Genomic DNA, 25,053 nt, shown 5'->3' on the forward strand with positions numbered 1-25,053 from the left:
CGGTTACTCCCCACCTGCCCTCCCTTTAAACCATCAAGCGATCCACCAGGCCTTTCCCCTTCTCCTCGGATCGCACAATCAGTTCTTTTCCGGATTTACATTTTATGAAGCTGCCTGTCACAGGCTGGGTTCTCTGGAAATAGAGGCTAAGATGTAAACTGTTGAGAGGCAACAGGGCTGAGATGCTAAATGTGTCTTTGGGACCAACCCCTGAGAAAGGACCAGCAGGAATACAGGATAGACTAAGGTGGACAGCGCTGTGGAGCAGGCTTGGCAACCCTGACGCAAATGGAGGAAGTGGGGTGGGGGGCAGAGGGGCCTATGCTCTCTCAGACGTGTCACGCCTGGGCTCACCTGGACTTTTATACCCCCGCCTTGTTTCATCACCAGATGCAGGCACCCCCAAGAAGAGAGTGGCTTCTGGAAGGTGGCCCCCGGCAGCTGAGGCAGACTGTAAAGGAGCTGGGGGCTGGGGTCTAGGGGGCTGGCTGCTGACCAGCTACCCCACAGCTGGGCAGCTAGTCCTTCTTAGAAAAGATGTCTGGGCAGCACACCCCTATATGTTCCTCACCCCACCCCCAGGCTAATCCTATGGGAATCCATTAATCCAGGGGCTCTAGCAACCCTGGGGGTGCACAAACGTGGCCCATTATTGATCTCAACCCGGGCTCTTGGCTTCTTTATTTTTTTAATTATTTATTATATCTGGTTGCCCTGGGCCTCCGTGGCTGCGTGTGGGCTTTCTCTAGGTTTGGCAAGTGAGGGTTATTCTCCAGGTGCGGTGCGAGGGCTTCTCCATGCGGTGGTTCCTCCTGTTGGGGAGCAGGGGCTCTAGAGCACAGGCTCAGTAGCTGTGGCCCACAGGCTTAGTTGCCTCTCGGCATGTGGAATCTTTCCGAACCAGGGATGCAACCTGTGCCCCCTGCATTCATAGGTGGATCCTTACCCACTGGACCACCATGGAAGTCCTGGATTCTTTAATCAATAGCAGTTGATGAGGCTGGACGAGAAATTCAGGCAACGCTTTACTGGGACTTGTGCTGCAGCTAGTACTAGGGAGCCAGAGCAAATAACAGGTGTCCTTGCAGCCCCTAGATGGGGGCAAGTTGGTCCCTTAAATGGGTGAGGGTGGGAGCCAATCAGTGGGACCGGTTGGAGGGGTGACTTGCATGGTCTGCCTACCCTGGCATCTCAGAAATGGAAGTTAGGTTTTAACCTTCCGTTATCTCGCTGTTCATCATTTGCCCCAACTGCACACACTCGCTGGAGAAGGCAATGGCAAGCCACTCCAGTACTCTTGTCTAGAAGATCCCATGGATGGAGGAGCCTGGTGGGCTGCAGTCTGTGGGGTTGCTAAGGGTCAGACCCGACTGAGCGACTTCACTTACACTTTTCACTTTCACACATTGGAGAAGGAAATGGCAACCCACCCCAGTGTTCTTGCCTGGAGAATCCCAGGGACGGGGGAGCCTGGTGGGCTTCCGTCTGTGGGGTCACACAGAGTCAGACACGACTGAAGTGACGCAGCAGCAGCAGCAGCACATGCTTGAAGTTATTTTCAGTCCCTTATGGTTTCTTTGTATTCTGTTCGAGGAGACATTTTTCCAGGTGCAAGCACTGCAGTAAAAGACCCCGGGTGCAGCCCATCTCACGAGGAATGTCTTTGCACTCCACACCTCTCATCTCAGGCATCATGCTGCACGTATGCTAGAGAGTTAGCCTCATGATCTCGTCTAGCTGGTCCCTAGAAGACAGCTTCCCAACCAGATATCTGGGGAAAGATAGGCAAAGGAATTTCTCTCTAAAGTCCTTAGAGCCGACAGGAAGATTTCGGGTCTGTTACCTGCAGCTTATCCCATTGTGCAGCGTAATTATTAATCTTTTTAAAATTTGGGGATGCCCTGCTTTAGAGACAGCTATTCTTGGTCCTCATTCAGTCACTGATCATTTACTTTGGGGACCTTTTATTATTCATCAGGCACTGAGCCAACTATTGAAGAGAGAGTGGGGAACAGGCCACACAAGGTCACTGTCATTGAAACACTTAGGGTCTAGAGGAAAAGAAAGGCTGAACAAGTAAACATGGAAACAGAACCATAAACAGAAATAGGGTAAATGCTCTACAAGAGAATAACAGGATGGGAGAGTCAAGAAGGAACAGTAAGAGAAGCCAGAGAGACTGGCCAGCCCTGGAAGCCCTAGAGTGGGGGGTCGCGTTTTATTCTCAGTGCAGGAGAAAGCCATTGGAGGACTGTGAAGCTATGGATGTCCTGATGTGGTTTATATTTTCCCAAGAACACTCCTGCTGGAGAATGACTGTAGGGCAGCAGGAGGAGCGACAGGAAAGCCAGTTAAGAGCGCGTAGCAATAGCCCAGACTAGAGACAGTACGGTTAGCTGCGAGCAGTCACAGCGGACCGGAGAAGAGAGGAAGGATCCCAAATAGATTCGCAAACAACAATCTGTCCTTCCTGGGGCTTCCCTGGTGGTCCAGTGGTTCAGACCCCGTGCTTCCAATGCAGGAGCTGGGGGTTGGATCCCTGGTCGGGAAACGAAGATCTGACCTGCCACGTGGCACAGCCAAAGATAAGAATAAAATTATTTGTTTAAAGAAATACTTTTTAAAAAGGAGAATTAATCCTTCCTACCCTCAAGAAGTTTACATTCTGTTGGAAAGACAGATGTGGAAACTGTTTAATATAGCAAAATCATTACTTTCATGGAAATATAGAAGGTATAGATCGAGCCTAGGGTGGAACGTGGAAGACCCCTGGGGAAGATGTAGGTGCTCACAGTTATGTTAAATCTGGGGAGTGAAAATAAGTATTTGCTGAGTAAACTGACTTTGCCAAGGGGGTGGTGCTTCCAGCAGAGGCCGCAGCCTGGGGAACGTGCCTGGCAGACGTCCAGCGGCAGGGACCTTGGCAGATGTCCAGCCGCAGGGACCTTGGCAGACGTCCAACCACGGACCAAGGCCCAGCTCACGGTGTCTAGACCACCCTGCCTGCGCCTCTTCCATTGTGCTTGTCACTCTGTGTATGGAAATCTGTGTTTGGCTGTCTGTTTTTCTCCCCAGTTTTAAACTCCTGGGAGACAAGTCTGTGTTCTGATTATTGTAGCAATAGTATTTCTCAATGAATAAGCAAGTCTGCTAATGATGGCGCCACTAAACACCAATCACTCCCTCACTTTGCAGCCCTCCTGGTTGCCTTCATGTCATTTCAAAGGTGATGCCTTCAGCTGTGGCCTCTCTCCCACCGGCTCCCAGAGGGTAAGGCCTCTGTCTTCCCTGTGCCTTTTCACAGGCCCCCAGGGACTGATCTACACTCCCCAAGGGCCATCCCAAGCCCACGGAATGAAATGAGTGCACAATCTGCAGTAGGTCATTACTGACTAACAGGTTTTCATTCCTTCCTCGGTTGCCAGGATGATGCAGGAGTGACTGCCTGCTGCAGAAGGCTTTCATCTGCTAAATGCCTCCCAGCATGTCTGCTGAAAATCTTGAGCCCTCAGGAACACCACCTCCTCACCCTTCCACAACTTTCCACCACGACACACAGACCTCCTCCTCGAAGGAAGAAGGTGCTAAGGGAGCTGAGCAGAGTTTAGCGGAAGGACTTTTACCTCCTGAAGAGGATGAGACTTGGGAGAAAGACCAATACCTGGAAGAGGAGGCCGATTACCTGAAAGGAAACGAGTATCAGTCTGAACAGGATGATCTGCATGAACAGGATGATCTGAAGGGCCATAAGAATCTGCTGAAGAAAGAGCTCCTGGAAGGGAAAGTATTTCTGTATGAAAAGTTTCTGGATGCAGGTGAGTATCTGGGGAGGACATCCCGTAGGTGGTGGTTCTAGCTCATTACAAGGAGAAAAAAGAACAGGCTTGAGTTACAGCCAAAGCACAAATGATCAGCCCTACTCACCATGCTGACAGTCTCATGAATCATTTTTGACCAACCTACCCACAACCTCAATAGCTCTGCCCCCAAGCCCTAAGCCTACCAAGCAGACAGGGAGACCTGATGATCCAACGGGAAGCCTCTGTTCATAAAAAGCAAAACCAGACAAACAGAACACATCCCCTAATTTGCACCTTTTCCTTTCCTTGTTTCACAAGTAATGCATGTGCATGGTGGACGTTTGAGAAACTGTGTACAAGTAAAAGGAAAAAAGCAAAAGCAAAAATCAGTTTTACTCAGTCTTCCCCGGTGGTCTGCTGGTTAAGATTCCACACCTCCACTGCAGGGGCCATGGGTTCAGTCCCTGATTGGAGAACTAAGAGGCCACATGCTGTGTGGCCAATAAAAAATTTTTTTTAATTTATGAAAAATTCACTCCCATCCAGAGATGATAATCACTTCCACACCTTGCTTATGTCCTCCCCAGACACTGCATAGTGCTTGTAACCTGCCCTTTAAGGCATATGTATTTCTATATCATGTGCTGTGCTGTGCTTAATCCTCAGTCGTGTTCGACTTCTTTGCCAGCTCATGGATGTAGCCCGCCAGGCTCCTCTGTCCATGGGGATTCTCCAGACAAAAATGCTGGAGTGGGTTTTCATGCCCTCCTCCAGGGGATCTTCCCAGCTGCGGACTGAACCCAGATCTCCTGCATTGCAGGCAGACTCTTTACCATCTGAGCCACCAGGGAAGCCCAAGAATACTGGAGTGGGTAGCCTATCCCTCCTCCAGGGGATCTTCCCAACCCAGGAATCAAACTGGGGTCTCCTGCATTGCAAGTGGATTCTTTACCAGCTGGGCTACCAGGGAAACCCCTGCTATATCATAATTACATATAAATATTACATATTTATAGGAGTATCATTTCATGCTTTCAATTTTCTACAAATCGTTTTAATGGCTACATCACACTGTATTATATTTTAAACCGTAATTTTTTTTGCCCCACTGTACGACTTGCAGGATCTTAGTTCCCTGACCAGGGGCTGAACCCACAACCTTGGCAGTGAGAGCACCGAATCCTGACCACTGGACTGCCAGGGACTTCCCCAAACCATAATATTTTTAATTGGTTTTCTATTATTACTCATTTACTGCTTCTGTTTTTTGTTACTTTTTAAAACAGCATGTTGATAAATGTCCTTATAGCTAAGTTTTATTAATGGGCTCTAATTATTTTCTGAAACACATTTCCATAATGTGTTACCAAGTCAACGGAGACAAGACTGCTTCCCTGGTGCCCATTCAGACCCTGGAAGGCATCATGTTGCTCTGCTGGTGGGTATTTAACTCTGGAGTGATCTCTCTTCTCCTAAGGCTCACATTTTCTCCATACTGTTTCTGCAGTTGGCAACTTTTCCTTAAGTTGGGTTTTATCATTCGGCAGTGGTCTCCTTGTGTTATTAAACCAAGTGGGTAACATGCATTTATTCACAGGCCACACGGTGTGTTCCCTTGATGTTATGACTGCATGGCCATATCCAACCAGAAACAGAAAGTTAAAAATCCAGGTCATCTGCATCACCTTAATGCTGACCTAGAAATAGACCTATTTTCCGGAACAAGCAAGCATCTCAGGCAGCTTGAATCTTTAAATCCCAATCTGACTGCGCACAACCCACATCCTAAACGCTGGGTGGTTTCGGCAGCCGCACAGGTGTTTCACCTTTGCATCCTCTCCATCAAATCACGGCAGATGGATCATCCTAGCGATACATTCGTACTGCCCTCGCCAGTTTAGTTAGTACATTGGAGAGGCCGTTCCTCTTGCTGGGAAATTCTCTCTTCTGTGTGTCTGCACTACTGAGCTCCCTCTCAGAATCCTAACAGCCCTGTTCTTCAAGTACCAAGCATAATTCTAATACTGAAAAACAGCATTCAAGCCATTTCTTTTGCAGAGTATGAATCAAGCGTTCTTCACGTGTCCCCGCTATGTGTCGGACCTTCGTAAATATATTACCCACCAGAGTAGGACAAATAGAATGCTGTCAGGTGAATGGAACTGTGTACAAAGCAAAAGCTTTGAAAACAAATGCCCTGCTAGCAAATACTGGTGAGGCACTGGAAAAAAAACAAACAAAAACTGTAGAGGAATACTAAAATGCCTTTAAAGACACATGCAAGCATATCTTAGTCTGTGAAAACTCAGGGTACCAAGCCAGACTGTACAAAGCAGATTAAGTTAAAAGGGTTTACAAGAGGATCTTTAATTTTCAAAAGAATTTACATCAAGATTTCTTTATGTAGAATTTCTCCCCAATACCTTAAAGATGTAATTGTTTATCCTTTGTCTTGAACCTCGGTGTCAAACAAGAGTGCTTTCCTGACTCATAACAGATGTTCAGTAAATGCAAATTGGATCAAGTTCAATTTCATTCATTTCACAAAGTCAGGTGTATATATAGACACACACACACAAACACATTTTTTTGTTTTTTTGTTTTCATTTTGATTTTTAATTTTTATGGTGGAGTATAGTTGATTTACAATGTTGTGTTAGTTTCAGGTGTACTGCAAAGTGGATCAGTTACACCTACAAGTATGTCCACTCTTTTTTAGATTCTTTTCCATATAGGCCATTACAGAGTATTGAGTTCCCTGTGCTATCCAGTAGGTCCTTATTAATTATTTTATAAATAGTAGTTTGTATATGTCAATCCCAATCTCTCATATTTATTTTTAAAACAGCATTGTGAATTAACCAGCATCTATAAAATGAACCCCCAATGACAAACAGGCTTCCACATCACAGGCCAATGGATGAATGATTAGAGCTTCGTGGCGAAGCGCTGTCAAGAGCCGGATTCTGATGCCTTATCTGGCCTCAGAAGGAGAGAATGCCGTGATCCACTAGTCATGTCTGCCACATCATCCGGAGAGGAGGAAGGAGCCTGACACCATTTATTGATTTGGTGGCAGATGTGAATTTGTCACAAAGAGCACTTTTTTCTTCCTCTCTCAAGAGCTTGACTGATAGGTGTGAACACCAGTTCTCTCCCATTTATCTTGCATGAGTTTGGGCAAGTCATTAACTACTCTTAGTTTTCTTAGCTGTAAATTAGGGATAACACTGAAAGTCACTCAGTCGTGTCCGACTCTTTGTGAACCCACAGACTGTAGCCCGCCAGGCTCCTCTGTCCATGGGATGCTCCAGACAAGAATACTGGAGTAGGTAGCCTATCCCTTCTCCAGGGGATATTCCCAACCCAGGGATAAAACCCAAGTCTCCCGCATTGTAGGAGGATTCTTTACCATCTGAGCTACCAGGAAAGCCCAGGAACACTGCAGTGGGTAGCCTGTCCCTTCTCCAGGGGATCTTCATGACCCAGGGATTCAATCAGGGTCTCCTGCATTACAGGCAGATTCTTTACCAGCTGAGCTATCAGGAAGGCCCATAGGGATAATACTAGACCTACCTCATGTTAAGATTAAAGGGGTTAAATTATGTAAAGTATTATGAGCTATGCCAGGCATATAGCATTTTAAATTCAGTTCAGTTCAGTTCAGTCACTCAGTCATGTCCAGCTCTTTGTGACCCCATGAATCACAGCACGTCAGGCCTCCCTGTCCATCACCAACTCCCGGAGTTCACTCAAACTCATGTCCATCGAGTCGGTGACGCCATCCAGCCATTTCATTCTCTGTCATCCCCTTCTCCTCCCGCCCCCAATCCCTCCCAGCATCAGAGTCTTTTCCAGTGAGTCAACTCTTCGCATGAGGTGGCCAAAGTATTGCAGTTTCAGCTTTAGCATCAGTCCCTCCAATGAACACCCAGGACTGATCTCCTTTAGAATGGACTGGTTGGATCTCCTTGAAATCCAAGGGACTCTCAAGAGTCTTTTCCAACACACAGTTCAAAAGCATCAATTCTTTGGTGATCAGCTTTCTTCACAGTCCAACTCTCACAACCATACACGACCACTGGAAAAACCATAGCCTTGACGAGATGGACCTTTGTTGGCAAAGTAATGTCTCTGCTTTTTAATATGCTCTCTAGTTTGGTCATAACTTTCCTTCCAAGGAGTAAGCATCTTCTAATTTCCTGGCTGCAATCAGCATCTGCAGTGATTTTGGAGCCCAAAAAAATAAAGTCTGACACTGTTTCCACTGTTTTCCCATCTATTTCCCATGAAGTGATGGGACCAGATGCCATGATCTTAGTTTTCTGAATATTGAGCTTCAAGCCAACTTTTTCACTCTCTTCAAGAGGCTTTTGAGTTCCTCTTCACTTTTTCTGCCATAAGGGTGGTGTCATCTGCACATCTGAGGTTATTGATATTTCTAACCTATGTAAGTGTTAGCTATTATTATTATATATTATCATTTCCTTTACCACTGACTTGTGACATCCCCTGGCCACACTGCTCTCTTTTGTAAAAAGGACATAACAGAAAGACAAGAGAAGATGCAATGAACTAGGGTGTGGGAGGAATCTATGTCCCCACCCAACTGCTCTGCAGGCAGGTCAATTTCATAGACTCTCATTGCCCTGCACCAATCAGTGTAGGGTCAGACCAATGACCCCCATCCCCTCTCTTCTTTAAAGGGATGATTTTCTCCATGGTTTGTGAGAAAATCCAATAATATTGGATGAGAAAATCGAATATCAATGCAGCATCAACTGTCACTGAATAATCAGTAGTCATGTGACGGATCTCCTCAGGTTTGAACCGGGAGGTTCCCAATCATTTTTGTGAAGCATGGGTGTGAACCCAGGGGTGTCAGAGTTAGAAGATCCAGCACAAGGGTGGGCCTTGGACCTTGGGCATGTTGATTACCTGTTCCAGGTTTCACTTTTGCCATGTGAAAAAATACCCTGTGACTGTGGCAATGTTCTTTCATTTTCATTCTGAAAATGCTTTGAAAGCACTCCCACACCATACAATTGTCAGATGTGAAAAGGCACGTGTGATCTCACAAGGTGCAGGAAGGTTCTAGAAGGAAGAAATACAACCTACATTTCTGACATGCTGTCATAGAACAGGAAACCACCCCACAGCATGGTCCCTTTTGTTTATTTAGAACTTAAGACCTTCCTATGATAGACTCCTCTGTCCATGGGATTCCCCAGGCAAGAATACTGGAGTGGGTTGCCATGCCCTCTTCCAGGGGATCTTCCCAACCCTGGGATGAACCCCGAGTCTCTCACATCTCCAGGCGGGTTCTTTACCACTAGCGCCACCTGGGAAGACCTTCCTAAAGATGAACTCTGCTCTGTGGTAAATGATGCTATAGAGATGTCACAGTATATTGATTCATAATGTTTCTACTTAATGACATTTTGAGACACAATCCATGGGATTTGATTTTCTTGCCTCTTGCTAGCTCCTCTTTGGCGGCTCTGAATGCTGTTTGACCTAAATGCTATAATTTGGTTGCTGTTTCCAGGTGAGAGTTGGCATCCCAGGGACCATTTCTAAATGGGGAATCTAGCAATTCTGTGTATTTAAAAAGAAAGGCTTGAGATATACCGATAAGGCAGAGACAGGGGAGACAGACAACTTGTCAAGCAGCAAAGTTCACAAATAAGCCAGAGCTTCCCAATCAGGGTGCCTTGAGTCGGCCACTGCTGGGGAGAGATGCTGGGTCCCCAGTTCCTCCAGCCTCCACGCTGCTCCCATACAAACAGCATCATTTTCTATGCCTGTCTTGTCCTGAGGTTAGGAATACAGTCCAGCGACACAGGGTGTACAGTGTACGTTTCAGTCTTTGTTTCCGTCAAGTCTTCAGTCACTCTTTACCACGCGCCTCCCTTTACAAATGAGGATCCTGGAGTCTGAGAGAGGATATGTGACTTCTCCAAGGTCATGGAAAATAACTAAAAGAATCAAGAGACGCTTCCAAGCCTTCTCTTTCTCTTCTAATCACTTCTCTTTTTCTCCTTTCTTCCCTCCTTTCATCCTTTGTTTCTGCTTTTTAACAAATTATATGCATATTTTGAGAGAAGTGACATAAAATGAAGCAAAATCTACTTCTGTTCATTTTCTAGTGGAAACTTTGAAAAGTAGAAAGACATCACCCAACCTACCAACATCCAAATATAAATAAGGCTGATTCACATTTTAGCAATTTTTATTCTGTCCCTCCTGCTCTAATTTTTTGCATGTTTGGTGATGGTCCTTGTTTTGTCTTGTTTTTACCATTTCAAATACGCGGTATATACAAGTTTGTATTTTACTTTTGTTACTTAGTATTGTGACCTTCACATTTGCCCATATTACTTAATGTTTGTAGCCATCATTTTATTTTTTAATATTGATTTATTATTGTTATTTATTTTGGCTGTGTCAGGTCTCGGCTGTATCACGCAGGATCTTCCCACTGTGGCAGGCAGTCTTCTCTAGTTATGGCGGGCGGTGTGGGATCTTAGCCCCCCGACCAGGGATCGAACTCATACCCCCTGCAGTAGAAGGGGAACCCTTAACTGCTGGACCTCCAGGGAAGTCCCTGTAGACATCATTTTAATAGCCAAGTAATATTCCTCAATAGTAGTCTATCTCATGGGTGAACTATGGATAAGTGTTGAACATTTAAGCTTCTCATTCAAATTTTCTGATTCTCGTTTCTTTATACTTCCACTGTGCCATCCTCTATTACTAGAACTGATGCTCTATTTTATCCCAACTATACCTGAAATTCTCGATGTCATATCATTCAAACCCAACAGTCAGTTGATTAAATGACACAAGTAGAGTCTGTAAAATTAAATATCATTTTTTAAATATTTATGTCCTCTGAACCTCAGCCGTCTCTCCTGTATAGAAAAAAATATCCTTCATCCTGCGACAGAGGAGGGACTCTATGATAACCCAAAAGATTAACAAAGCAAACTTGAATGTCCCAAATCCACAATTGCATGAAAATTACCTTCTTGAGTTCTAATTTTATAAAAATTTTAACCTCATAATTGCTAAAGGAAACAAGAGAGAGAACACCTCCCCAAAAAAAGCAAAAATAGAAAAATTCTGTAAATCAGTGCTTCTCCAACTCAAACCCAGCATCACATAATTAATGACAGATTTTTTAACAGAAAGAAAGTTTCCTAACATTGTCTTTCTTTTATTTTTTCCAACAGACTTCAAGGCTCATTCTTCACAAACCCTGCCTGGTTTTAGAGCAAGGTAAAAGTTTTTTGGTGGGTTTTTTTTTTTTTTCTGATAAATCAGGGTGAAAATTCATGCTGAGGGCTGATGCTTCGTAGCCTCTGCAGTAGCAAAGGCTGGGAGCAGGGGTGAGAGTGGGTAGGGGTGCAGGGAGCAGGACCGCCGAGAAGGAGGGGTTCAGGGGCGGTCTCCTAGGAGTCACACACAAAGGACCTCCCAATACTATTCCCCTTTGCCATTCAAGCCACTCACAAGCTGAGAGACAAGCCCCAGGATCCAGAGCCCTGGGCCCCCAGAACTATGGAGAAAGCAGGGGCCAGCTGAGTCTAGAAAGGCGGTTAGCGTGGGGAAAGATGGCCACGGGCCCTGGGCATCCCTCGTAGTGAAGAGGGCATGAACGCCGCAAGGAAGTTGCCATCATCCTCGCTCAGGCACATTCCAAACTCCAAATGATCGTGCAGTGAGTATTCATGGAACTCCTGCCACAGGCCTTGACCCACGCTAGATGGTCACTGCGAGAGCCGTGGACAGAAGCCTCTGTGTGCTCCGCTCTGTAGACGCCCCTGTGGGGCAGGGGACACACGAGCTCTGGTTCAGTCTTCGTCCCCTACATCCACCCCAAAGGATGACTGGGGGAAGGCGGTCACTGACCTCCAGTGGGGAAGTGGGCTGACACTGGATTCAAAGCAAGCGCAAGGCTGGCTGGGTTACACAGAAGCAGGAATGAAACGTGCTCTACTGTGCAGGAAAGACATAAGCTATAACTTGAGGACCCAGGGCTCTGTGCAGGGGCACCCCCTCCACCTGGTGAGGTTGGCTCCCCACTCCCACCCTCCACCAGCCCCTCTGTATTATGCTTCACGCTTTCAGAGGCTCAGCATCTGCCAGGACCACCCCACTACGCCAATCCACAGAGGGAGTGCTTTCCAGAATCCCCTCCACTGCAGCCATTGACACTCACAGAGAAGCAAGCAATGTGACACTGAAGGGGCCTGACGGTGAAGTGACCGGTCAGGCTGTGATGGAGAACAGGGACCCCAGAGCCAGGCTGCCTGGGCGTGAATCTCAGCTGCTTCACCCAGCTAGATGTGTGCTGCAGGGCAGCCGCTTCATCTTCTGCCTTGGTGTTCCCATCTGTAAAATGGGAACAGGAAGTTTTTGCTCCCCCGGGGCTGTGTGTGTGTGTGTGTGTGTGTGTGCGCGCACACACTCAGTTGTCCAAATCTTTGTGACCTCACAGATGCAGCATGCCAGGGATCCCCTTTCCAGGGGATTTCCTAGGCAAGAATACTGGAATGGGTTGCCATTTCCTCCTCCAGGGGATCTTTCTGACCCAGAGATCAAACCTGAGTCTCTTGGGTCTACCTGCATTGGCAGGTAGATTCCTTACCATTGTGCAACCTGGGGTGGGGCTGTGGTGAGGATTAAACAAGTACTTCAACATTCAGAAAACTAAGATCATCGCATCCGGTCCCATCACTTCATGGGAAATAGATGGGAATCAGTGGCTGACTTTATTCTTCTGGGCTCCAAAATCACTGCAGATGGTGATTGCAGCCATGAAATTAAAAGACTCTTACTCCTTGGAAGGAAAGTAATGACCAACCTAGACAGCATATTGAAAAGCAGAGACATTACTTTGCCAACAAAGGTCCATTTAGTCAAGGCTATGGTTTTCCCAGTAGTCATGTACGGATGTGAGAGTTGGACTATAAAGAAAGCTGAGCGCCAAAGAATTGATGCTTTTGAACTGTGGTGTTGGAGAAGACTCTTAAAAGTCCCTTGGACTGCAAGGAGATCCAACCAGTCCATCCTAAAGGAGATCAGTCTGAATATTCATTGGAAGGACTGATGCTGAAGCTGAAACTCCAATACTTTGGCCACCTGATGTGAAGAGCTGACTCATTTGAAAAGACCCTGATGCTGGGAGGGATTGAGGGCAGGAGGAGAAGGGGATGACAGAGGATGAGATGGTTGGATGACATCACCGACTCAATGGACATGGATTTGGGTGGACTCCAGGAGTTGGTAATGGACAGGGAGGCCTGGCGTGCTGCGATTCATGGGGTTGCAAAGAGTCGGACACGACTGAGCGACTGAACTGAACTGTACTCATGGGGGTGCAGTGGAGCCGTGGTTACCACCCGGGGTGTGTGCAGTAAGGGCTGTGGGTCACTGTCAGCCCTCATTCTGCTCCCCAAGAGCCGCCACATAGAAAACTTAACACGTGTAGAACGAGGAGCAGGATTCCTGGTCAGCTTTGTTCCCAACACAAGCACCCATCCAATCTTTCAGCCATACTGCTGCCAAGTGTGCTTCTGTTCCCGGGCCCAGCAGGGAGCCCCAGGCCCCCCCTGGGTCTGCCCCCAGGCACTTCAGTTTGGCTCCCCAGGGTCCAAGGCTGAGCCTGGGGTGCTCAGAGAGGCCCTGGATTTTCCTCACCCAAGGCTGCTGAGAGACCGAAATCTCCACAAACCCCTTTGGGCAAGAAGTGTCCCACGGGTGTGTGTTTGCTCAGGTCAGTGGGGAGGGGGCCCAGACTCAGGTCAAGTGTTTCCTGGGTTCCTCGAGAGCAGGAAAGCACCCGCCCCCAGCCCACGCGCTTCTGCACGCCTGCCATGAAGGTGCCCAGGCACACACCAGGCCCCGTCCGCGCTGTGAGGCAGCTGCAGGAGCAGACATGGAATCTAGGACCAGGGGCTCCGTCCTGCATCCCTGCACTGCTGATAAAGCCGGGTGCTGGTGTTTGGCAACGCAGCCTGGTTTCCCAGGTGCTGAGGTCACAGCAGAGCCCTGGCAGCACCCCAGGACCTTCATCGTCCCAGCCCTGGGCAGGCGTGGCAGGGAGGCCAAGTGTACATGAGAATGAGCATGACCACAGCGGCCCGCTGTGACCTCAAACACAATCCTGGTGCTTGTCAGCCGGCCGCTTTGACTTCTCAAGGTCCGGCCACAGGGACTTGTATTATCTCCTTGAATCCCAGCAACATCCCACCAGCAGGATGAGACACTGAGCTCAGAGGAGTCCCCTGATGCGGCCTCGAGGCCCGGAGCAGGGCAAGACTTGACACCTGCCGAAAAAGCTCGCCCTTCTCCACTAGTTCCTGATCCCTGTGGTCACTTGACTGAAACCCGAGCATCTTGCCGCTTGCTCCCGGGGCCCCTGCCCAGCAGTGCACCCTGAGAACACAGCCACTCTGCCCGGGCCCGCGGCCCAGCACAGACCCGCCCCTGGGCCCCTGGGAGGTGGCACAAATCTGCCCGTAGCGCCCGCAGATGCTGAAGGGAGAACGGCATTCCCGTGGTGACTTCCCTGCATCAGGGAACCCTGAGCCCCACAGGGAACCAGCCCATCTCGTGAAGGGCCATCGAACTTCTTGCTACTGCTAAGTCACTTCAGTCGTGTCCGACTCTGTGTGACCCCATAGATGGAAGCCCACCAGGCTCCCTGTCCCTGGGATTCTCCAGGCAAGAACACTGGAGTGAGTTGCCATTTCCTTCTCCAATGTGTGAAAGTGAAAAGTGAAAGTGAAGTCGCTCAGTCGTGTCCGACCCTTAGCAACCCCACGGACTACAGCCTACCAGGCTCTTCCATCCGTGGGATTTTCTAGGCAAGTGTACTGGAGTGGTTTGCCATTGCCTTCTCCGATTCGAATTTCTTACTTTGCCTCTAAAAACAACATGCCTCTAAGAGCCAACACTGCCCACTCTCATTTTGTCCTTACCTAGAAGGAAATGGCAACCCACTCCAGTACTCTTGCCTGGAAAATCCCATGGATGGAGGAGCCTGGTAGGCTGCAGTCCATGGGGTCGCTAGGAGTAGGACATGACTGAGCAACTTCACTTTCACTTTCATGCATTGGAGAAGGAAATACCAACCCACTCCAGTGTTCTTGCCTGGAGAATCCCAGGGACAGGGGAGCCTGGTGGGCTGCTGTCTATGGGGTTGCACAGAGTTGGACACGACTGAAGCGACTTAGCAGCAGCATGGAGATCTGGTGCAGGGGGGAAGTATGATTATCTAAAAGGTGTGGAACGTTGGGGTATGGGCATCTTTTTGAATTATGGTCTTCACCATTTGATTACCATGCGTAAAACAGGTAACTAGTGGGAAGCTGCTCTGTAACACAAGGAGCCCCGCCTGGTACTCTGTGACAATCTAGCGGGAGGAGTTGGGGGGGGGGAGTTCAAGAGGGAGGTGATACATGTATACTTATGGCTGGGTCACGATGTTGGACGGCAGAAACCAACACAGCACAGCAAAACAATTATCCTCCAATTAAAAAACATGGTGTGGAAACCAAGGCAGGGAGAAGTTAAGGGGCTTACCCACGGTTACTCCACTCTACCCAAAAGAGCCAAGACTCCAACTCGGACCAGCCAACTCCAAAGTCTACTTTCTTTCTACCGTCCATAGTCACTGCCCCTCCTTATCAGCTGGGCATTTCCCTCACGCCTGTCTCTGCCAGCGGGGCCAGTCGACATGACATGACTTCAGGGTCAAAAGCCCTTCTCATACCTCTGAAGTGGTTTCCTGCCTACTTAGCAGAGATTCCTGAAGAAGGACGTGGTGCAGGGCAGGGTGCTAGGGCACCTTTTTGATCCCGAGCTCCCAGGTTGTAGGGTCTGCGCCTCACACCCGAGGGCCTGTCCTCGGGCCCTGCAAAACCTTCCCTGAAAATGGTGGTGTGCGCAGTGGGTGGACTGGCAGGTACAGACCCCAGCGCTTGACTTGAAGTGCTGCTCTGCTCTGCCTGAGGCAGCCGTGAGGCGGGAAGGGTGACTGGAATGAGCAGGGTGGTGAGCTGGCAGGGGCAGAGAATGTTCTGGAAGGTTGGACTGTCCATTACGGAAGCCTGACCTGCTGGCCTTTGAAGGCATCTGCAGATCTTTTCACTCTAAGTGAAGCAGCAGCTGGCACCCAGAATGGCCCACAGGCCTATTTTCCATTCCCCTGCGCTGGTCCTGGGATGGGTGGAAGTCTGCGGGGGCCAGGGAGCAGCCGCCACCACCCCAACCTCCCCGCAGGCAGCAGCCGTGGGGTTTCTAACCCGGCCCCTGCCTGGAGGTGGACCCTCTGTGGCTGGCATCCCTCGGGTAACCACCTTCTTCACCGTCCCTCCTCCCATCCCCTGAATCTGCCAGCAGCAGGCCTCTTCTCGAAGACACGATGCCGTCCACATCGTTTGGGAAGCACGAGGGAGAACTTCTGACCTCCCAGGACCAGAGTACACAGACAGAGTGGATTTATGAAAGCAAGATGGGTAAGGGACCCCACGCCGCACATCCGCCTCGAGGCCAGGCTCCGGGGGTGCTGGGGAGACGTGGCCTTGCGGGTGTCCCATGGAGGTGGACCATCGAGGCTGGAGCATCAGTCAGACTGATGATGCATACTGCTTCCTGGGCCATCCTGTCCCTGTGCGCCCCGCTTCCCTTCATCCTGGACCTCCTCAGGGAAAGAGAATCCACAGAGTGCGGAGACAGATGCCTTCTCCCGTCGCCCCCGTCCCTTCGTTAGCTTCCCTGTTCTCGTTCCACATGAACACAGCCCCTATTTCCCGCGGGGACACAGGCCATTTCCTTCCCAGATTACAGGCCAGTTCCCTGGGGACAGAGCCCATCTCTAAATAATCACATGGTGACAGGACTGGGACCCACCCCAGAATATCCATCCGAGTGTGCGGTCAAAGCCAGCCCTGGTTCCGAATGAGCCAAGACCATCCATAGCAGGAATTTGTGTGGCCACAATTAGGAGACACTCAAGAGACAGTTTGGCAAGATTGCACTGAGGATCTTAATTCTCAGCCCAGTTAAGCCCAAAGGCCCTTTGCCCTAGGATCCTGGGAATGGACCCCTGAACGGCATCTTCTCTCACCATGATTAATAATTTAAACCCAGCTTTAGTGAGATTGATCCATCACAGATTCACACATTAGTTTCACATCTGTAGTCATGGCAGCAGTGAATTAGATTCCCAACCGAAACCTCAATTCCCTGCCCCCATCCGTGCCTGCTCGATTTTGTAGCTCAGATGTGGCTTAAATGAAATTAGGAACCAGAAACCCTATGAGGCAGAAGGGAGCAGCAGAGGCAAGCCCACACAAGCCAGGAGTTCCAGGGTGCTGGCTGCCAGCACGCGATGGGGAGTGTTTTACAGGCTAAGTCAGTGCATGTGGGGTTTGTGTCAGGGTTTGTGCTCCAATGGAGCCCCGAAAACTGGAACCATTTCAGAGTCAGTAAGCGTGATAGCTGGAAAAAAAAATCTGAGCGCTTATCTAAATATTCATAAGCAGGATTCTGGAAGTCATTTACTGGGTAATCGCCTGTAAAGTGCCAATACTAAGCTTGAAAGGAGGTGGGATAGGAAAAGAAGATAGAGGGAGGCTGAGGTGGGGGAAGGGAGGCACCAGAGCCTGTTCACTCCACTGGGCACCTTCCTTCAGAGAGAGGCCCTCTGGAAATCAATATTTCATTTTCCATATTCATTCATGATCCTTTTAGTCTCCAGGCTTAATTATAGAGCCAGTCATGTCTGGATCTAATTTAGGTTTTAAGTGCTCTGTGCATTTGGACTGTAGGGGCATGTTTTCTAGCCAAGTCTCTTTCCACTACTGAGTCCCTTTTTGATGACACTGCATGACGTGTGGGATCTTTAGTTTCCCCAAGCAGGGATGGAACTGGGGTGCCCCTTGCAATGAAGTGTGGCATCTTAACCACTGGACCACCAGGGAAGTCCCCAACATGTGTTTAGTGTTTAGCACAAGTCTGGCCACCCACAGCAATACCTACTGATCAGATCCTGTGATGCTGGTGGCCTGGACCAAAGGTGTGGAGTGTTGAGCCTCTAAGCCAGGGTCAAGGTCACACCCCAGGCTCCTACAGAGACATGAGGGGTGGTGGCTACAACCGAGATTGGAACACAAAGAAAAGTAAGCAATTTCCTAGAATTTATGAAGGTTTTTCTTTTCCCTTCTGCCCATGGTTTACAATCAATCTTTTGGAGAGTGTTCAAATAATAACTGGACAGATTTTACTGGCAATAGCTACATGATTGTGTCTGGCCAGTGGAATGGAGCAAAGAGACTCATTAAGAGACTTCTCTGAAGGAGTGAAGAGTGGAAAAGGAAGTGATGGGGAGTGGGGTGCAAGGGGAACCCCAGAAGTACGGAGCTCCGACAGGAGGTCAAATCTAGTTAGGAGAAGGTGGAGGAAAGTGACACACGGAAGATGCTCCGTGTTTGATGGGGACGTACCCCCGCCATGGAGGAAAGCCAGTCCCCCTGCAGCTGGAGGACAGAACACTAAGGGTTCCTGAGCATGGCAGATGCAAAAAAGAATCTGATTAGCCCAGGGCAAAAGCCACCCATCCACTAGTTGGAGAAACACAATTGAGGCTGAAGCAACTCAAAGCACTGGTTTTGTGGGGGCAGAGGGTCCCTAGGGGTGAGCGGAGGTGAGTGTTGGCAGTGATGGTGCTCGGGATCCAGGATTGGGCATCCCCAGCACCCGCTGCCTATAAAGATGCAGATTCCCAGGCTTTCTTAACACAACCCCTGCCTGCATCCTTAACAAGATCCCCAGAGGATTCTCAGCACAAGAGTGCTGAAGAACCAGCAAACCTCTAGGGTAGAATGGATTTCATGGGTGATAGATTCCTATTTTTAAAGCCTTTTTTTATTAAGGGACTATTTAACCCCATACTCTTCATGGAGTTGAAACTCACCATTCAAAAAACTAAGGTCATGGCATCCAGTGCCATCACTTCATGGCAAATAGACGGGGAGACAATGGAAATAGTGACAGACTTTATTTTCTGGGGCTCCAAAATCACTGCAGACAATGACTACAGCCTGAAATTAAAAGACACTTGCTCCTTGGAAGGAAAGCTGTGACAAACCTAAACAGTGTATTAAAAAGCAGAGACATCATTTTTCCAACATAGGTCTGTATAGTCAAAGCTATGGTTTTTCCAGTAGTCGTGTATAGATGTGAGATTTGGACCATAAAGAAGGCTGAGCACTGAAGAATTGATGCTTTCAAATTGTGGTGTTGGAGAAGACTCTTGACAGTCCCCTGGACAGCAAGAAAATCAAACCAGTCAATCCTATAGGAAACCAACCCTGAATATTCATGGGAAGGAATGCTGCTGAAGCTGAAGCTCCAATCCTTTGGCCACCTCATGAGAAGAGCTGACTCACTGGAAAAGACTTTGAGCTGGGAAAGACTCAAGAAGGGGAAGGGGGCAGCAGAGGATGAGGTAGTTGGATGGCATCACTGACTCAGTGGACATGAATCTGAGCAACCTTTGGGAGATCGTGGAAGACAGAGGCTCCTGGCAATGCTACAGCCCCAGGGTCACAGAGTCAGACAGGACTTAGTGACTGAACAACAAATTCAGCCCCGGGCACCAGAAACAGCATTTTACATATAAAATAACAAGTGCTCTATAAACAGCACTTTGAAACAAACACAGAGGTATAACACCCAGATAAATAAATCCTTGAAACCTATTACTACAGAGAGTGGCAGTCTGACACGGAAGGCATGCTAAAGGCACCAGAAATGCCTCATGGCTTTGGTGATGAAGCAGGCTGGAAGAGGACCGGAACGACTGTTTATGGCCCCTGGTGTCTACACCGCCAAGCACAGAGCAGGGACGTAAACAAAGTATACCAGAAATTCTAACACAGAGCATTATATCCCCGCTGGTAGAAATCCTCCAAACTTGGTGCCCCCCACACACAATAAGCGCCTATAAATATTTGTTACATGCTTGTGAAACTGCTGTTGAGTCCTCATCAGACTCCAGATCAGATATGATGATGACAGGGTGCACCCTTCCCTCAAGAGACAGTCTTGGTAGGCAAGGAGCTGTATGCAGACATTCGTACACATGGAGAACAGTATGTGATCAACCTGGGCCAAATATTGAGAGCAAAATGACCAGGAAGCGCCAGCACAGAATCAGTAAGAACCGATCAAAGACTTCCCTGGTGGTCCAGTGGTTAATAATCTGTCTGCCAATGCAGGGGACACAGGTTCCATCCCTGGTCCGGGAAGACCCCACATGCTGAGGAGCAATGAAGTCCGTGAGCCACAACTACTGAACCTGCCTGCCTAGAGCCCGTGCTCTGCAACAGGAGGAGCCGCCACCATGAGAAGCCCACACACGGCCACGAAGTGCGGCCATGCCAGCCGAGACTAGAGCAAAGCCCGTGTGGCAACAAAGACGCCGTGCGGCCGTAAATAAATAAACAAATACTTTAAGAAAAAAGAACAGATCGAGTGATGCTGGCTCTTACGTCACTTTTTGACAAGGTTATTAAATCAGGAGCTGTGGCAAAGCAGGAGGCCTGAGTTCCAAAACATGTTTCATTTTCAGAACCTTCCTGATGTTCTATAGACAAGACAGCAACACCAGGTGGGAGCATCATGATCACGACGGCATGACCGCTGTGGAATAAGCATCCGAAGAATCTGTTTAAGGATCGAGTCCACCCATTTTCCAGTTGGGATCCACAGGGCTCCGTCCAGCACAGTATTTTATCACAGACTCAGATACAGATGTAGAAAGAACACTGATATTTGTACATGACTGGAAGCGATTGAGTCATGATGATAATGTGATCAGATTCTGAAAGATCTTGACAGCCAGAAACACTGGATCAGGACTGGCTAAATAAAACAGAATGCTCATTTAGATTAGACCCTGCTTATAGCTAGCAGTAGCAGCAATAGGCCCAAAAACACAGGAAGGAGAAGGACAAGGGGGGAAAGCCCTGTCTGCTCTAGATGATATGCTCAACCACAGGCTCCATAAGTCAAGAGGATGACTGATGAGACGGCCAGAAGGTTGATATAACCAGAAAAACTACAAGGTTATGTAGAGGGAGATGAGTCCTCTCCAGCCGGCACCACAGAAGCACCCCCAGGGCGCTGTTCACTTAGAAGGATTCCACCCTCTATGGGGACCAGAAGTGGACTAGCTGGAACTCAGAGGAGAAGCTGGTATGAGGCCAGCCTGGAGATAACATCGCCACAGAGAACTGCTGAAGCAAACGAGGGCACTAAGTCTGGAAGACATGTGAGTCTGAGACAGAATAAGTGCCTTCGAAAATCCGCCACACAAAATAAGAAAATGAGACCTGGCCTCCCCATCTGCACAGAAGGGCTAGAACAAGGCAGCTTGAGGAAAATTGGTTAAGAAAAAGAAGTGGGTCCCAACAGCCGGAGCCATGCATGGTAGAATGCTTGTTCTTAGTAGTCGGAGAACGACTTCCCTGGTGGCTCAGATGGTAAAGCAACTGCCTACAATGAGGGAGACCCGGGTTCGAGCCCTGGATCAGGAAGATGCTCTGGAGAAGGAAATGGCAACCCACTCCAGTATTCTTGCTCAGAGAATCCCCTGGATGGAGAAGTCTGGTGGGCTACAGTCCATGGGGTCACAGAGAGTCAGATACAACTGAGCAATTTCACTTTCACTTTTCAGAAGTCAGAGAGCTCTCTGTCTATGGAGGGCTCAGTCTTAGCAGATGGGCTGGCAGTATGGATCCTGCCCTTGTCAGGGAGGCTTTGCATCCATAGACAAGATCCATGTCCACAGACAGGGCTCAAATCCTAATGCTCCCATGAGCAGGGAAGCAGAGTGCTCCTCCCTACTATTAGGAATGGAAGGTGTGTGTGTGTGTGTGCGTGAGTGTGTGTACACCCGTGTGCAGAGTAGGAAGACGGACAGGTAGGGATCAGGGGGGCAAAAAGGAGCAGGGATCACAAAATTCTAGAAAACATTGGCTCAGATGGTAATGAATCCGTCTGCAATGCAGGAGACCTGGGTTCAATCCCTGGGTCAGGAAGATCCCCTGGAGGAGGGAATGGCAACCTGCTCCAGTATTCTTGCCTGGGAAATCCCATGGACAGAGGAGCCTAGCAGGCTACAGTTCATGGGGTTGCAGAGTCAGTTAGGACTGAGCAACTAACACTTTCACTTTCAACCAAGAACTTTAGGAATGTTCTCAAAAACTACAGTAGCCTCTCATGGCATAACTCATCTGTACTAGCCAGGCCGCCGGGCCTCCCCACTGGCCCTCATTCTGCTCCTCTCCGGGAGCTCTTGACCACAGAACACCAGAGACACCCACTTCCTTCAGCGTCAGGTGTACCCCATTATAAGCCTATACGGCCTGGAAGCCACTTGGCTCTGTGGTTCCTATAGAAGGAGGAATATCCCTCAGGTTTCCCCAGCCATCTTCTCTGTTCTGGAGACCCTAACTGACCAGACAAGAAGAGGGCCTGCATTTCCCAGCCACTGTTTACTGCAGCCCCAGAGTAAGTCAGCAAAGCTAAGAGAAGGATATGGGCAGAGGAAGCATCCAGTATATCCCAGCAGTGGCCTCCAGCCCAAGTTTTATCCTCTGTGGATCAACTGTGGGTGCTAAGAAAGAACCTCAGACCCTAACTGTCCAATATGAACCCACTGAAAAGTAAAAGGTTAAAACTGTCAGTGGCCATCATCTTCTGTCTTTTAACAGTACTTTCAAAATCAAGATCTCCAGGAGGGGAAGAATCAACAGTGACGCTGACCACCTTCAAGTCTGAGTCACAAGGTATCATTTTAACTTTATAACTTTACGATGATTTTAAATGACTCGTGGAAGCTTCAGGTCCATCTAGGAGATCGTGAGAAACACAGAATTAGCATGCCCCAGGCCAAAGAGAGTCCTCGTGTGATCATTTTAGACTAGGGCAGCCTTCATGAAGGTCAGTGGGCCAAACCCTTATTTCTAGAACTTGATGTCAAGGCTCAGGGAAGAAACTTGACCAAAGGGTAAAATGCTTTTAATTGTGAGTTAAAATTGAGTTTTGAAAGGGGAGGAAATACTATTTACCACTAAAGTGTGAAAGGGAGATAATGGATTACCCATACTCAATTTATTCCAAGACATCTACTGTGTATGAAATTCTATTTATTGTATACCTACTGTGTACTTGGCAGTAGTATATCCATCTTCACATGGACAGAGCTATCCTACCCTCTCAGAACATAAACTCTAGTGGAAAAGATGAACCGTGAACCAAAGGAGGGGTATCCGTGTGCTGAGCGTAAGCTACCGCTCCAACTGCTGAAATCACGGGAGCCTCTTATCCTAGAATATGCAGTCTCCGCCCTGGCCTCTCCAGACATTTAAGGGTGAAGAGTTCACCATTCCACCTCCTATTAATCATTTTTCCTATTTGCTTTCAGCCTTTGTTCCCAGTGAAGAACCCCAAGTGGCAGGAGATGGTGAGTCTCACATAACCTAACCAAAGATTCCTGCTCCCTGCAGAGTGTCTGGGAATGGTGCCCCCCGGGTGGGTGGGTGCCTTGCTGGTATGGCCAATGCTGAGTCCTAGAGAGAATCAAGGGAAGTGCTGGGCACACAGTCCATGAACCTGGATGTGCTTCCCTGTCCTTAACTGAAGAAGGGAGATAGAAGCAGAAAGAGGGTCTTGGGAGTGAGAAAGAATGACCTGGGAACAGTCCAGAAGTCCATCTCTCTACTCAAGGTCTGTATAGAGAAACCCACTTTTCAAGAGGGCCCAGTCAGTCAATTACTAGCTTCTCTGAAGTCTGGGCAGCAGGGCTTAACTGGGATGCGTGGGTCCCTCCAGACAGACTCATTCCATGGCACCTTGGCAGGGAATGAATTAGAGCCCCTCAAATGGTACCCTTAGAACCTGATTCAGTTTTCATTAAAGGAGGGGATAGCCGAATCCTCTGAGGGAGAAGGACAGGGGAGAAGGTTGGGTTTTGGTGGCAGAATCAATTTGGACACATCGCTCCACCAAAGTCCTACAATTAAACAGACCTATTCTATGGTTTGGAGGCAGGCGTGGCAACCCACTCCGGTATTCCGGCCTGGAGAGTCCCATGGACAGAGGAGCCTGGCAGGCTACAGTCCATGGGATCGCAAAGAGTGGGACATGACTTAGCACGCACACATCCTTTTATTGACTGGAAAGAATGGAGGGATGGTGAGCTGCTGGGATGGGGTCAGGGAGGAGCAGGGTTACTCACACAGGTGGCTTATCAAACAAACTCCTTCTCACTCCAGAATCTTCTTGATCTTATTCCATTTCCAGAGAGGAGAGAGCCAGGGTAGACCAGTGCTGCTCAGACTTTCATGTGCAGAGCATTCACCCAGGCCTTGTGTTAAAACGCAGACTCTGAGTCCAGGGCCTGAGGGTCCGCGTTTCTCACAAGCTCCCGGCAGCAGCTCCTACAGGCAGGGTGGAGGAGCAGACAACAGGCCCGAGTTTCACCCCTGCGCCCACTTCTCTGAGCCGGCCCGGGGGCAGTCGCCTACTGCTTCTCTCCTCCGTGTCCTGGCTTAGAACGTGGGGATCTGCCCTGCAGGGCAAACACACAGGACTCCCAAATTCAGGAGGCGTCAGGAAAAAGAAAGCTGTTAGAGGCGAGCCATTGACTGGGTGGAGAGGAGTTAAGACTGGTTGGTAATCAGTCCAGGAGAGACGTCCCGCTCCAGGGAGAGCTGTGTGCCTGGCTTCCATCGCATTGGCGCTGGTCCCCTGAGCAGCCCTGAAGATAAGCCCTGTGGTCCCCACTACAGGGAGGAGGGGCCCAGGGTGCAAAGGGCTGAGGGACCCACTGGGAAGGCCCTGGGTAACAGGGCCACCACTCGGGAACCTGATCTGACACCTCCCCTGCCTCCCCAGTCCTCCCATAGGAGAGACTTCGAGGGAAGATAATCCCACTAGAACAAAGGCAGAGGTTGACAGAAATTCCCAAAGGGAAAGTGAATTAGGACTAAAGCCCTTCCTTCTCCTCCTCCAAGTCCCCTTCTTCCCTTGACAAACACCTACTTCTTTCCCCCCTCTCAAATTAAGTGTCTATTATTCAATAAAGCCTATTAAAAGATGGCACTGACAAATCACAGGGAGCTGCTGAGATAGCAGGGTCAGAGGCAGGCTCCTCTCCTCTGTATCCAGCAGG

The 25,053-nt window shown here is 48.8% G+C and overlaps 1 protein-coding gene across 1 annotated transcript in view; it reads left to right on the forward strand.

Moving 5' to 3' along the window:
* Nucleotides 1-3,416: 3,416 nt before the first annotated feature.
* The window catches only part of ERICH6B (glutamate rich 6B), a 52,321-nt gene continuing 30,684 nt past the window's right edge, over nucleotides 3,417-25,053 (forward strand). The window contains exons 1-5 of the mRNA XM_055425994.2: nucleotides 3,417-3,815; nucleotides 11,036-11,081; nucleotides 16,212-16,327; nucleotides 22,592-22,666; nucleotides 23,305-23,343. Of these exons, the coding sequence (XP_055281969.2) occupies nucleotides 3,473-3,815; nucleotides 11,036-11,081; nucleotides 16,212-16,327; nucleotides 22,592-22,666; nucleotides 23,305-23,343 (619 nt within the window). The 5' untranslated portion in view covers nucleotides 3,417-3,472. The remainder of the gene's footprint in view (nucleotides 3,816-11,035; nucleotides 11,082-16,211; nucleotides 16,328-22,591; nucleotides 22,667-23,304; nucleotides 23,344-25,053) is intronic.

Source organism: Moschus berezovskii, chromosome 13 (assembly GCF_049115385.1).
Source record: "Moschus berezovskii isolate FMDL1 chromosome 13, NW_MosBer_1.0, whole genome shotgun sequence".
Taxonomy (NCBI): Eukaryota; Metazoa; Chordata; class Mammalia; order Artiodactyla; family Moschidae; genus Moschus; species Moschus berezovskii.